Consider the following 15691-nt stretch of genomic DNA (forward strand, 5'->3'; position numbering starts at 1 on the left):
TTGCTTGCACATATGCCTTGGCTTGACTCTTGTTGATGATTCTTGATTGATATGCATGTTTGGAAGTGATAAAGGCAGTTTTGTTCTTGAGCCTTTATAGCCAGATGAGCCTACCATGTTATATTCCTTTGATAACCCATTTTGAGCCTATACTTTCCTCATTTCTTTGTTTTGAAGCTCGAACACTAGCCCTAAGTGAAAAACCATGAATACCTTAACCTTAGAAGCTTTGGAAGTGTTTTGGGAACAAGTGTGGTCTCCCTGGGGATTTTGATGAACTGGCTAGTTGGTTCCTCTTCTTGTTTTGTTTTTGTAAGTATGTTGTGTATCTTGTCAGTTGGAGTTGTGTCCTAAATAGAGAGAAAAGAGAACAGACAAGATGAAAAAAAAAAGAAAAAATAAATAAAATAAAATACAAAAAAACGAAAAAATAAATTGCGTGAATAATGGAGTCAAGAAGAGGATTGAATTAGAGGTTTTGGGTGTGATTTGACTGTGTTTACATTTGTTCCCCATTGCTCCTTTATTTCTTTTGGTTTATAGCTTCTTATCCATATTTATCCTCCCTTATCCTTGGCCCCATTACATCCATATAAGACCTTTTTATTCGAACATGCATATGTTTTGAGTGTTGATATTAGAGGCTTGTCAAGTCTGTTTGTGTTTGCTTTCTTGAGTGCATTGAGTTGACATTGCTTACCTAAACACTTGAGAGAAACACTGATAATGCATCTGATAGGTTCTGTTGTTTTTAATTCACATCTTGAGCTGATTGATCATTTTGCCATGCTTGGAATTGCCTGGATGATTTCATGAGTATTTGCTTTCCTTGATTCTGTGTGAGATACAGTCTACTTCCTTTCTTTGTCCAGATTCCTTGAGAACTGTGTAATTTTGTTTCTCTCATTGTGAGTCTTTTTTTTCTGCATGTTGAGTTTGTGTCACTTCCTTGATGTCCTTTGAACTATTCCTTGATTTGCGTCTTGATTTTGCCTAGGAGTGCAAAAGACTAAGTGTGGTCTATTTTGATGAGTCAATAATTTATTGACTTCACTTAGTTTATTGTACTAGAATTAATCAGGGAATTGTGCTTAAATGTCTGGTGTTTTTCCGTTTTTGCTAATTGTGCTTAATTTTATCGGAAATTCTAATTTTAATTAATTTGAACTTTTTGAGCTAATTAATTGCATTGTCAATTGCAGGGAAAATTTTGGAGATACATTTTGGAGAGTTAGGAATGAGGCAAATTAATTCAAGACTCTCCCATAAGCAATTTAGAATTAGTTGCATTTTAATTTAGTAGTTTAGGATTTTTAGACAAACTTTTACATTGTGGGCCAATTTTTGAAATTTGTTGTTGAGCCCAGTTAGTAAGAAGACACTTGTCACCACCTAGGGTTTTCTTTTAGGGTGGACCCCACCCCTATTTTGAAGACACATGACCTTTAAGGTTGAGGAGCTTCCAACCGTCACTTAATTTTTCTTAGACTTGGATTTTGAACGTTTCTTTTCCAGGAGCTCTTGTTGTTCATGGTTTTGGGTATTGGTTGAATCAAGAAGCATTTTTCTCTTCTCTTTTGCATTGTGTGAACACTGAATGACATAGTTGTGAGATGCATTTTATTTCTTTCTTTTAATTTGCTGCTTTACTTTTCTCTTATGCACATGGGCATTGATTGATGGATAGACAAGCTGGGTGTCACGGCTGCAACGTGTAGCTTTTCTTCTACTTTGTTGGAGTGAGAGGTGGATTAGGTGGGTGATTGAAGATGGGACGTGCTAAGAGGGTTGGAAGCTGAATGAGTAGCACTCAATTCCTTACTTCTTTAGAATGTAGCGGTGGTTTATTTGGGATAAAAAGCTTGGATTTACTTTTCTTTTAAGAGAAAGAGCTGCAATGAGTTTGCTTGAGAAATGGAGGCCGCCACTTGTTGTTAGGCTGGCCCTGGAATGTTTATTTTGGGGAGCTCTTAAAAATGTGTATTGATGTTGCATTTGGAGGATGAAGAAAGCACATGTTTTAGTGTCATTTCCTTTTCTTTGAAAAGAATTTCAATTTTCTTTTATTTAGTATACAAGCACTGCACCAAATTTCTTTTACAAACAAGCAAAGTGACGTCCTTCCATTTGCAAGTGTGGAACGTTGTGGTGTGACGGGCTACAGGAGTGGAGCTCACAGCTTGGCTATAAGGATCCGTTGATATTGGTTTCTTAAAGTGGCACTTTCTTGGGGAATAAATTAAATGGTCTGAAAGGAAGTCCAACATATTAAAAAACACGCGGATTAAATTTAGGAGGAGGCCCTGATGCTCATTTTCATTTGGCATGGATGTGCACTCGGAAGCAGCTTGCTCATGGATTCAACATTCACGATTTTCAATTTGTAATTCAGAACTTTACTTCTTAGCTCAACATTGAATTTTAAGAGCCTTTAAGCGTTTTTCAGCCGTCCATTTTAATTGGTTTAAGCACTTAATGAATTTTCCTTGAAAATTTATTCCAAGCCTTCACTTTTCAGCTTAATTGTCAAGATTTATGATTTGCTTAATATGCATTTTAATTAGTTCACACACCTTACTTTAGGACCGTTTAGTTTATTGTTTCCGTTCACTATGCTGTCTATTCTGTTCAGGTTTGTTAATTTCGTTTTCATGTTAGCTTAGTGATAACGGTCTAAAAACAGTTATTTTCATACTTAAATTTGATAGTAAAACACACCTTTATGGCTTAGAATGAGCTCTAATCAAGGAAAACACTTAGTTGAGTCTTGTGAGAGTCAAAAGTTGGTTCTGGCGATATTATGCTTGTTTTGCATTGTTTTGCAGGGTTTTTAGATGAATTGAAGATGGAAGTGAAGTAAGGTGGACTTAGACCCATGAAAGAAGGAGAAAAATGATGAAAAGAAGGGTCAAGCAAGCTGTTGAGCGCTAGAATAGTCCGCTGAGCGCTCAGAGCGTTTAGAGGGAAACCGCTCAATGGCAAAACTGACCGCTGAGCGGTCAGAACGGCAAGAGGCAAACCGTTGAGCGGTCAAATTAGGCGCCTGGGCAGTTGTCTGTTTTTTTAGTTAGATTTTGTAAATCTTTCTATAATCTATCTGTTATCTTTTTGGGCTTATATATAGCCCCAGTACGAATTAGAAGGGGGTTCTTTTGGCAGAGAGAAACGTCTAGAGCTATTCCACACCTTGGAGGAGGTTCCTTGGATGCTTAGGCTCCATTCAACCAAGTTTAGGGTTATTTCTTCCATTCTTTCATTATTTTCATCTAGTTTCACCATGATTATGGTGAACTAAACCCTTTGTTGTTGGGGAACATTGTAATCTTTTGAAACTCTCATATATTCAAATTCTTATTTATTTCATATGCTTGTCATATACTTGTTTATCAATTGTTGGGTTCTCATCTGTGCTCAATGCTTTTATTGTTTAACTCATTCAGTAAAAGATGTTTGTCTTTACCGATATGGGGACGTACGGTAATGTCATGAACTGGTGGAAAATTCCTTGATTATGCCAATATTGCCTAGGGATAAGGGTAGGACGGTCAATTGTAATTGCTTCAGATCGCATTGCATTATTGGTTACTAGGGGTGGCTAGGGATAACAAGTCGGTAATTAATAATAGGCTCTTTTCACCAAGGGATTGGGTTAAGGGTAAATAAGAAATTATGCATGGCAATTAGATAAATAAGAGAATTAAATAAGAAGAGTAGATATATGAGAGTGGATAAGATGAAATTGTAAACCCCAACAACATTATTCATCCATAGTTTCTCAAAACCAATTGAATCAACTGCATTGCATGTTTATTTTTGTTCTTTGCATATAACCACCAATTTTATTCTCTTCTCAAGTCTTACGCGATTAGGTTACATGAAAGTTAAGACCTAAGAGTCCTTTGGGAAAACGATACTTGGACTTACCGTTTTTAATCTGTATTTGATTCCGTTTTACTTCTGTGTTTACCTTTCTATTTGCATCTATTTTTACATTGTTGTTTGCATTCGTGTTTTGATTTTGTTTATCCGCATTCACAAAACTTTTCAACAAACCCCCCCCCACTACACGTTTGACCTAATTCTCGAACCACAGTTTGGTCCTTGAGAGACAACCTAGGAGTCACTACCTAGTCTATATTGCATTCTTTATGCACATTAAATTTGTATGGGGTGCGACACCCATTACTTGCTCATGCCGACACAACACCGTCATCACGCCGCGACAACAACCTCCTCACGTTATGACAACAATCTCCTCACTCCGCGACAGGAACCTCCTCACAACCTCGTCAACAAACACTGATCGAAGATTTTAAACTCTCCTCACGACCCTCCTCACCGACACTCTCCTCACGATGACACACTGATCACAGAAAAAAGGGGTTAGTGTTTGGGGGATTAGGTGAACTCTGAGATGCTTAGGGTAGAGGGAGAGAGGAAGAATGCTTGCGCGAAAACAATTTGGCAGAATGGGATAAGGAAATCCCAAATCTGATTTTATTAAGTCCATGTTTATACCGATGGTCAAAAGCCTTCGCTAAAGTCAATTTCATTTACCGACGGTTATAAGCCATCCATAAACACCATTTCTTATACCATTCGATAAAGCTTTTGGTAAATCAAATTTACCGAAGGAAAGACCAAAAGTCGTTGGTTGTTAGCCTTCAATATTTAGCGCATTTCTAGTAGTAATAGAACTAGCAACAAACTATGATGCCTATGTTAGTTAGTACAACATATTTAAATAGTCTAGTTTATAGGTTATTAAATAAAGATGGACGACGTATGAAACAAAATAAATTTGTTTTCTTTCCCTCGTTAGAGTAAGGTTGATGTAGGTGAGTGTTTTTTCTCTTTTGTTACCCATTGGATGAATGAGTCAAGGGTAAAAAAAATCTATATGTATCATATTTTCCCTTATCCAAACACAAACCATACATGTAATTAAATATTAATAAATTATTAATATATATATATATATATATATATATTAATATTAATATTAGGTAAGAAATACAAAGTTTTTAAACATTGAACTTACATCAACCAACAAATATGTTTAGCTCATGGTTGCCGCATGTAATCTCCAACAAATCATGTGTGCATGGTATCCTTGCCAAAAACAGGGGCATCTCATGGAAACTCTACAGGATTTGTACCTATATAACAACCTCTAACATGGCCATAAGATCTTCAGTAGATTTGATTTTGATTAGATTTGGTTGAACTTGGACCAGTTCAAAATTTTCAAACCTCAAACTAATTCAAATCTTTTTATTCTGGAAAAATTAAATAAATCCAAAAAGAAATTCCAACTGTAATTGGTTACTTTTTTTGTGATGGATTTTGAGTTATTGTTTTAGATTGCTTCAATTCTAAACACTCCTAATCACATGCGTGTTTTTTATAGTTTATAATGATACAAAGCAAATATCCATTAGGTACGAAAAATAAACTCGTTCTTATTGATGTTGTTTGAACTCATTCCATTTGAATAAGAAATTACCAAATTTATTAGGAATATGTAATACTTTGATTTTTTATTTAAGTATTGAGACGAAGATGTGTATATACATATATGTCTCATACTCATCCCAATACTCATCATCTTTGTTCCATTCGTGTACTTAAGTTTTGATATGTATATAAAATTTAGATTGTCTAGAGCAATGGAGACAACGAAAAGAATTAGATTGTAACACCCTAGCCAAATGGACGTCACATACATAATTCTTGTTGTCACATTTAGAAGCTTGTCTAATGGTGCATGAACAAGTAAGCCGTCTGGTTCCTAATAAGCCTCTTTAGTTGCATAAAATTTAGGACTACAAGTAAAATAAGACATTTATTAGGAGCGACAAGGTTAAATAAAATTACTACGCACTAAATATCATAATTTATTAGAGATAAAGAAAAAAACATGTAGGGTGTGTTCACTTGGGATGATTGGAGGTGATTGAGGGAGAGTGATTGAGTGAATTTGAGAGTAACTTTTTTTGTTGTTTATTTGAGTGAATTTGGAGGTAAACGGGAGTGAATTTTAAAATAAAGTTTGTGAGAATTGATGTAGGATTTAGTTTATATGACAAATTAAAAAAATTTATTTCGAAATTCACTCTCGTTTATCTCCAAATTCACTCAAATAAACAACAAAACTATTATCCTCAAATTCACTTAATCACTCTCTCACAATCACCTCTGATCACCCTCAAGTGATATTTTGAAAAGGATAATGATATTTAGACAACATTTTTTTGACAACATTTGAACATTGATTACGTGTTAATCTGTGATTGGTTAAAAATTACTCCACAATCAATAATAATAATCATAAACACTATTGACCATCACAGATTAACACGTAATCAATGTTCAAATGTTGTTAAAAAAATGTTGTCTAAATATCATTATCCTTTTGAAAAAGAGAAACTTTTACTTTCTCCAAAATCACAAAGTGGAAACTGGTTTACGTTTCCGTAAAACAACCCAAAAGCAGTTTTCCCCTGCACTTCCAAATTTAAGCAGTTTTCCCCTGCACTTCCAAATTTTGGTTCTGTATCTCCAAAATTCTAATATCATCCCTTCATTAATAACTATGACTTTCGTAAGTTAAGAAATTTATTCACTTGACTTTTGTAAAGCAGTTAAGAAATTAAAGCCGATTAAGGATTTTTATTAAAATTTTTAGTTTACCCTTTTTGTATTTTATTTAATAATAATAATAAGGTTTAAATCTCTTTTTGGTCCCTAAGTTATGAGCGAATGTTCAGTTTAGTTCCCGCTTTTAAAAATGTAAATCTTTGGTTCCTAAGTTATAAAAGATGTATCAAATGAGTCCCTTTTTGATGTTCATGGTCAAAGTACAAAGAGCAATCTAAAGTGTTGTTATTATTAAGAAACAAATCGGAGTAATCTAAAGATGTAGCAGACTAAAGATTTACATTTTAAAAAACGGAGACTAAACTGAACATCGGTTTATAACTTAAGGACCAAAAAGAGGTTTAAACCTAATAATATTTGTAAAATCCCTGATTCTAATAGAGATGAATAAAATCCTTAATCCAAATAAACTAAATAATAGGCATTGTGCCACGTGAAGCACTGCTTATTTTAAAAAATAATTCATATAATTAAATAATACACGTCAGCATGTCTTCTGGCTACCACGTCAGCTAAACTTAACGCCGTTTGAGATCAGTTAACAATTGGGGTAAAATGTGTGCATTTTTACAAAAATTATGACCCAATTGAGACAGTTCAAAACTTGAGGACCGAGCTGAGATTTTCACACAAATACGAGGACCAAGAAGGGATTAAGCCAATACGTCAGCATACCACGTCAGCTAAACTTTGAGATCAGTTAACGGTTGGGGTAAAATGTGTGCATTTTTACAAAAATTATGACCCAATTGAGACAGTTCAAAACTTGAGGATCGAACTGATATTTTCACACAAATACGAGGACCAAGGGAGGTATTAAACCTAAAATATATTAAAAAAATAAAAATATAATATTTTAAATTAAAAAAATTATTTATTTAAAAACATTAAAAAACTAAAAGCAAAAAAATTTAAAAAAATATGTTAACCACCATATTTTCAATCTGAATATAAATGTATCAGATTGAATATGTTCCAAATACGATTAACAAATTATTTTTAAGTTTTTTTTTGTTTTTATTTTTTAATAAATAATATTTTATAAATGAAAATATTAATATATATTAAATTATATGATAAATATTAACTAAATTAAACATTTATTAAATAAAAAAATAATTTTTTATTATTAAATTAAAACAAATAAATTTTTAATTTAATATTTTTTTAATTTTGTTTTTTAATTTAAAATATTAAATTTTATTTTTTGATTTTTTAATATGTTTTATTATATTATTAAATAAAAAAATAATCTAAGAAAAAAATAAAAAATAAAAATCTGGGTTTGAAAACCGGTTAAAAATTTAGGTTTAAACCTCTTTTTTTAATCGATTTTCGAACGTGAGATAAGGAATTTTTGAACCAGTTAAAGTTTTTATGATTTTTAAAGTTTTATATATTTTATTTATTTTAATAATAATATTATTATTATAATTATATTATTACTAATTTTGTTTTTTTTTTATTATTATTAATATTACTAGTATTACTATTATTATTATTATTATTATTAAATAAAAAAAAAAGTAAATGAAAAAAAACCTAGAAAGTCAATTAAAATATTTACTTAATTGGCGTACAAAATTATTAATGAAAAAGATAGTGTTGAAATTTTGGAGATGCATGACGAAACTTATTTATGAGAGAACTACTCAGTTTTTTTGCTTCAAAATTTCCACACAAAACTTTCTCACATGAAGGGTGAAATTCAAACTTTTCAGATGTAACATAAAAAAATTAATGAAAAAGAAAAATACAATGTTATTCTTATTAAGTAAATCAATATTACGATAAAATAAAAAGTTTAATAAAATGATTTATCACCCTTCTATTTTAAAAAAGTTATATAAATATTTCCAGATATGTTTTCATCAACCAAACCAAAAGAACATAATTCCTAAGATTTATAATTTTCAAAAATCATATAATATTTTGCTACGAAAAAAATTCTCTTGAAATCGGTGACCGCGTATTTTTTGATTATGAAAACCATTAACTAGCTTGATCAATAAAGGTAGCATTAACTAGTTTGATTAATAATATAAAATTGTAATTTGGTTATGAAATTGGACGAAATAATTTTGAATAATGAATTAGCTCTTTGATCAGTATCTCAATAATACTTGAGCATCTCTGCTTAAAAAGAATGACTTCATTGTAAGGAAAAACAATGGTACAATCTGTTTGGAGGAAGATTATAAGAAAGCCTAAAGTATAATAATTAAGACCTAGATTTTATTTCACAAACATTGTTGTTACCTAGGTACTTACTTTTTCCAATCCATTGTTACCTGGGTGGCGTTCCCTGCATTACCTGCGAAGAAACACTAGTTGTTGTATACAAAGATTTTAGCTGTCTGCTTATGAGTTTGCTATTCGCCTGCTGAAGTTGTGCATCACTAGACCACCACTGTTCCAAGGCATGAGCTTCATGAAACTTCTGCTTTTCCTTAGTCACCACAAACAACTTTGCTGCAACTTGTCCATGTCCATTTGTCGGACAAACATTCTCCTTGTCACCATCATTCTTCTCCTCTGAGCATTCAGGGTCTGTGTAAGAGCAACATATATAATCACTGTTGTTTACATACAAATGAGGAACCCATTTTCCCACCCCAAAACCAGCATTCTTGAAGCTAGATAACCGTGGTATCCAACTCTTCAATCCTATGCTCAGAGTCTTGTCTCCACCATTGCCAATACCTTGACCTTCTTCACTACTTGAAGAAGGAAGCATGGATTTAAGTCTCTTCCAAACCAACTCAGCCTTTTCCCCAATGTTTCTCAGACTCATGGCCAGTGAAACAGAAGGTGGATTGAACAAATGTGTCTCCACATAAATGCCATCCTTTGCCAATGCTTTTCCCACTTGAAGAGCAAAACCAGCTCCCAATGAATGCCCTGCAATGCAAACATTGCTGCTTCCATATGTGTCTGAGACTGACTTTAGTACCTCCAGAGCTACCTTAAATCTGACAGAGCCCTTCAGGCTTTCCCAGGCCAGAAATCTAAGGTCATCTTCGATGTCTCTGCGCATTGTAGGGCTTTTGAGCAATGTTCCTCTTAGAGCTAAAACGGCTTTTGGGGCACCACTTGGTCTAATTAGAACTAAGTCAGCCATTGCTGCAGCTCTGTCCCATTCAAGTATTGCACCAAAAATGGATCCATCTCTTTCATCAATCAGTGTTTGAGTGAGTTTGTACTTGAAGGGAATCCACCAATTTGGAGCTAGAGCATTTTCTGGGCTTCTGTTCTCCTGTCTGTCAAGTTCAACCAGGTAAACTGCCTGTATAAAACAAGCAATCACAGTTCTTTTGTAATTTGCATCCTTCCTGCATACAAACAAAATACTCGTCAGTACAAGGATTTGGGAAGCCTAAAACAAACTTAAAGTATAAAGAATAAGAGATTTTTGAGGCTTTTTAATTTCTTGAAAGTCTAAAACAATTATTACTAAACAATTTTTTTAAGGCCTTTTCTTCTTGAAGGCCTAATGCAGTAAGAAAAAGTATTTATTAGGCCTTCTTTTCTTGGATGCCTATAGCATGCTTAGGCCTTGATCCCGCCCTAAGTACACATACATTGCAACAATGTACTCCAACCCAGTATAGCTTGAAAGCTTTTCTATCAGGATTATAAGGTACTTTTGCTAGAGTTAATGGGAAATATGATACTCTCAGAGTTACAAGCATAGACCATACAGTGAAGAGTTTTATAGACGAGAAATAATGAATGAGAAAAAGATTATTGTTTTCAAATATTTGAAACTGAATTAGACATGACTAACAATTTATAGATGTTAAAGTAATAACAATACCACACTCTGATCAGATCCATGTTCTAAATATTCTAAAGGCGTTATATGAATTGTTTCTTTAGAAAAACAACTAAGAAATTGGGTATCAAAATGGAGATTTAAACATAAGGAATGAATGATAAGACCAAAAATTCTATATCAAATACTTCTTAATAAAGCAACTATGGATGAATGTTATAAACAAACCAGTTCAACTTCGAAACAAATTAGGCCTTCCAAAGTAAGAAAATTAGGCCCTGATTAATACATAAAGCAAAGACCAATAAGGCAAATGAATGATCAAAATATAAGGAAACTAAAAGAATATACACATCAAACAATCAGATAGATGATCTCCAAGAAATTGCTATGTTTGCCATTTGATGAAAATTCTCAGTCCAAAAGACTGAAATTCAAAACCCTTATGCTAAAATTTCAACATTTTGCATTTCATATTTCCTTGAATCTCATACCCCAAAATTCAACTCACCACAAACCAGTTTTTAAACGTTGCAGGCTCTTGCTAAAAACTAAAACCCCATCACAACATTAGCTTCAAAGCAAATCAGACATCAAGAAAACATACGTTCGCGCTACAACCACACCCAGAAGCCAAGTTAAAGTTCAACCATTGGCCGAATGAGGCCAAAAAAACAAGAACCACATGCCAAAAAAGCTAAATTTATCTCAGATTCAGAAGAATTAAAGGAAAACATGAAAAGAATATACCCACCAACTAGAACTGATAAGGTCTCTCCAGTTAAGGTTGGTCAAATTGCGAGGACCAGAGACATGAAAGGCGTAAGGGTGAGATGCTTCTTCCCCTTTTTGTTGAACCGTTTCCTCTTTTTCTTGAACCACTTCCTTTGTTCCTTCGTCTTCTTCTTTGATCACTGGGCTCGTGATTTGTCTGCTCATGATGATGATGCTGCAGAGAGAGAAAGAGAGAGAGAAGAGTGAAAAAGAGTGTCTTTCCTTTGTGGGAACTAGTTGTTTAAGAGTCACCTATTGTTGTACTTACAACAATAAAACAACAACAAAATTCAAAAACATTCACAATTCGGATCCCTCTATGTAACGGTCATATTAGTAACATTACCGCGGCCGTTTTTGTTCAACGGAATAATGAATGAGTGATGAAATGATTTTTTTTTTTTTTTTTCTGTATGTGAGCTAATTTTCTATATTTTATGAAACAAATATTTTCTATGTAAGTAGCATTTATAATAACTAATTTTAATATAGAAATTGTAGACTTGTAAATAAATATTTTTTAAGTCCACGGATTATATTTTACATTAATAACAGGAAATTTAAATTGTTGAAGATTATTTTTAACTATTGATAATTTTGTAAATGATAAAGTTTTAGTTTAGGGATAAAACTATAAACTTAATTTAAAAGGGACAAATAATTGATAGATCGAATCACAAATAACTCAAATGAAAAATTAAAGAATGTTAGATTAAAATTATTCCATGAAAATAGAAGAACAAATACGAAGACAAAGAAAATAATTACATGGAAATTGTACAAATAAATTATATATATTTCATTATTGTGAGACAGAGATAAGAGTTATAAGATGGTAAAAAAAATAAGAAATCATTTGTAAAAGAAAATTAGTAGGGTATTCATTTAAACTAAATAAACAATAATTTTAAAAAGAGTAAAACATTTATTTTAAACTCCCGCAGTCCAAGTGAATTATTTGTATATATGCAATTAATATAAGTCTTGTAACTGTTTGTCCACACTTATGTTAGCATTCAAATGGCATGAAAGAGAGTAATTTTATATTGAAGATAACTCATGCAAAGAAAAAATAAACTTGAATCCGACAAGAATTCAAATTCAGATTGATTGATAGGTATCAAAATTTAATTCCTACTTGTAAACCCAAGGATCATAAAACCTATCAAAAATAGTGTAGTGTGTGATTCGTAATGTCTCCTCACATCACATATCATAATCATTACTACAATTTTAATCTTATATTCAAAATAAAGATGGCTATTTTCGTGTTTGCCTTTTAAGATATTATCATTTAATTACATAAAGAACCATATTTTGTTCAATAATTTTAAAATTTTGTTATAATAATCACAAAGAATGTACCTAGCCCCTACACAATTTTCTCCTACAGTCGGTTGGTCTCTTCAAAGTCCACTTCTTTTCGGTCCATCTCCTAAGACCGGTCATTTCCTCTCACTCTTCCTCAATCCAAGTGTCGTCCAGAAAGGTACCTGCCAAAGGTTCTTCGATGTAAAGTCAATAACAGTTCGGTAATATGAGAGTTGTATTAAATGTGCAATTAATGAACTTACCTACCTCTTACCTTTGCCCTGTATTTATAGTGTTGGTTATGGGCCTTGGATTAGGGAAACCTTAATCAAGGCCCAATCACAGTCCAATAACCTTTAATCCTATCTTACCTTAATCTTGTTAGGTAGCTTGTCCGTAAGAGTCATCCTGTTTTGTCGTTGCCTAGAAATCATCTTCTACGCCGTTCGGACTGTCCTAGTACATAAGGCCCCCCAAGCCCTAGACAATTGATTGTCGTTGGGTTTAAAACTAGAGTGGGGTTGGCTGGTTCCCCCTTTGAAATTGGTTTGGGCGGGAAAACACGTGTCACGCCATAATATGTCGGCGTACTCGGGTAATGGGACCGTCGCTGAATCTAAACCCTTGATCGTGGCATATATCAACGGTTGAGATGCGCTGGCGGTTCGAAAATTTTTACTCTAAATAGGGGAGCGTGACGTTGTCATTTTCACCTCTGCCTTCTTCCTTTATTTCTTATCGTTCGGCGTAGTGTTTTTGCAGTAAGGTAATAAATGGCTACTGTTCAGTTGTCTTCTTCCAATGGGTCGGCGGGCGGAGACGGTGGGGACTCGTTTGGCGGTGGTAGGACCTCTTCTCCCAGTTCGATGTCATCATCCTATCTGGAGAGGGAGAATCACGGAAGGGAATCTCCTCCCGGATCACCAGTTTATAGTGGCGACCAGGTGATAAATGGAGAATCACTCTTCCTTCTTCAGGGCGGGATATAAGTGGATGCGGCCAAAACTAAGCCTACAGGTGGCTGACCAGTTATTGGGGGTACGGGTGGGCCTCACATGATGTAGGCTCCTATGAGTCCGAGTACAAGACACGAGACGATATGCTAGAATGAGTCGATCACTCTTTCTTGGCTCGGGATGAGGAGGATGCCCGGTTGGTCCGTTTGGGTGTTAGTTGACCCAATGAACGGGTTTTTCACAGAAAGGGGGACAGTACGGAGGACTTGTTCTTTGTATATACATATTTTTTAACCAGATGTTTGTCCGCGTACCGTTCATCATCTTCCAATCGGCCGTCCTCCGAAAGCTGAACGTAGCCCCTTCCCAATTACATCCGAACAGGTGGGCCTGTATACAAGCTTTCATGGCCATGTGTTCGGTTGTTGGGACAAATCGACAAGTGTACTGAGTCGCACAAGTAATATAAAATGGTAAGACCAAGTATCGTATCCCAGAGTACTCTCGACGCTTAACAGTTGTGTGATAACAAGATTAATTAAGACTTAAAGTAAAAGAGATAATAGGTTTGGAATGCAAAAACATAAAATTAAATATGAATGCAATTGATCAGTGGCAAAGGAGCACAAATTTGAACGAATGTTGATTTATATGAGATGAATATGTTGTTGGGGTCAGATTTCACCAAGTTCCCTCTCATGTATATAAGAATTCTTCTTTATGCATTAATGCCAACTTCTCTCACTAAATCACTTAAACCTGATCCCTCGGTAAATAAGCATGTCCCTAATTACTAGTTCATACAATTCATAGCATTCCTGGTAAAAAGATCTGAAGAACAAGAGATTAAGACGACCAAGACTCATACCCTCATCCCTGAGCAATATAACCCTTAGGAGTAATTCAATAAGAACCTGAATTGTAAGGAGCCTCCCGACACTCATGCAATTCATAAATCATGCTAATGAATGAGTTAAACACAATAAGCATTGAAATAAATGAATTACTCTAAAAATTAATGAAAAAGCATATGGAATTAAGAATCAATTCAAATACATGAGAGTTTACAAGGTTACATCATCCCCAACAACAAATAGAAGTTATTTCCCCATAGACATGGGGGAACTCTATGAACAATGGAAGAAAGAATGAGGAAGAAAGCCTAAGAATTGGATAAAGAGTGTATTGCTATGCTCTTCTCTGCCAGGGATGCAAAACCTAGAGTCCCAGGGTCTTTTAAATAGTGTCAGAGGCGTGCCAAGAAAGGGCCCGGTCCAAAAGAATCGAAACAGAGCAGAAACAGGGCCCGATCCACAAAAGTCGACGCCTAAGCGGTCTAGGAGGACGCCCAGGCAGTCATAACACCTTATGTAAGGCCCATGCTTCAAGTTTGGATGCCCAAGCTTCGAGGCCCCGCCGCCTAGATGCCTAAGGCCACTGCCCGGGCAGCGGACGACAATTCTGCATGCTCATGCTTTGGTTATGGACGCTTGGGCTTCACGTTGTCCCTACTTCTGGTGCCTTTTTATGCCCTTTTGAGCTCCATCTTCTTGGCTCTTCGTCTCTTCTTCCAGTATTACTTCAATCTCCATTAAAAAAAGGGAATTAGTCATACAACCATTAAAATCAACCTCAACTCTCTTATTCACACAATTTATTGCAAAAGCATGAGTCCAAGCAAGTTTCTAAATGAAAAAGAGTGCTTTTAGTATCAAAATCATATCACCAATAATGGTGTTTTAAACCGTTATCACAACCCCAAACTTAGAACTTTGCTTGTCCTCAAGCAAACAAAATGTAACTCAGCTCTTTAGAACAATTACTACAATGACTAAACCTTTTTCAAAAACTTTTTCTTTTCAAGACAAGGAGTCACTTTTATCAATTCAGCATAAAGATCTCAGTCAAGATATGTAGATGCTTTAATTCAATAAGATCAATTTGATGCTCATACTTTCAACAGGTGATATCCTTAAAAGTTACTTCCCACCAAGGAGAGTGTTTCACTCAAGCGCTGAAAAGTATATCACTCAAGCACTCAAAAGTGTCTTACTCAGCTCACAGGTGTATAGTGTGGTGTTTCACTCTGTTATCCCAATGTCAAACAAATTAATTTTTCCTTTCATTTAACCAAAACCAAACATACTCACAAGCAGGTTATCATCACAAGGGCTTTCCATGGCTTATAACTTGGCTGGGCTAAGAAGGAAATTCG

The 15691-nt window shown here is 34.4% G+C and overlaps 1 protein-coding gene across 1 annotated transcript; it reads right to left on the reverse strand.

Annotated features, from left to right (window-relative positions):
- Positions 1-8773: 8773 nt before the first annotated feature.
- On the reverse strand, positions 8774-11466 carry LOC106779326. Its single transcript, XM_014667417.2, has 2 exons — positions 11190-11466; positions 8774-9992 (listed from the first exon to the last, which is right to left on the reverse strand). The coding sequence occupies exons 1-2, from the start codon at positions 11372-11374 to the stop codon at positions 8948-8950; spliced, it is 1230 nt and encodes a 409-aa protein (XP_014522903.1). The 5' UTR covers positions 11375-11466; the 3' UTR covers positions 8774-8947.
- Positions 11467-15691: the final 4225 nt, after the last annotated feature.

The sequence above is a fragment of the Vigna radiata genome, unplaced genomic scaffold (genome assembly GCF_000741045.1).
Source record: "Vigna radiata var. radiata cultivar VC1973A unplaced genomic scaffold, Vradiata_ver6 scaffold_195, whole genome shotgun sequence".
Lineage (NCBI taxonomy): Eukaryota > Viridiplantae > Streptophyta > Magnoliopsida > Fabales > Fabaceae > Vigna > Vigna radiata.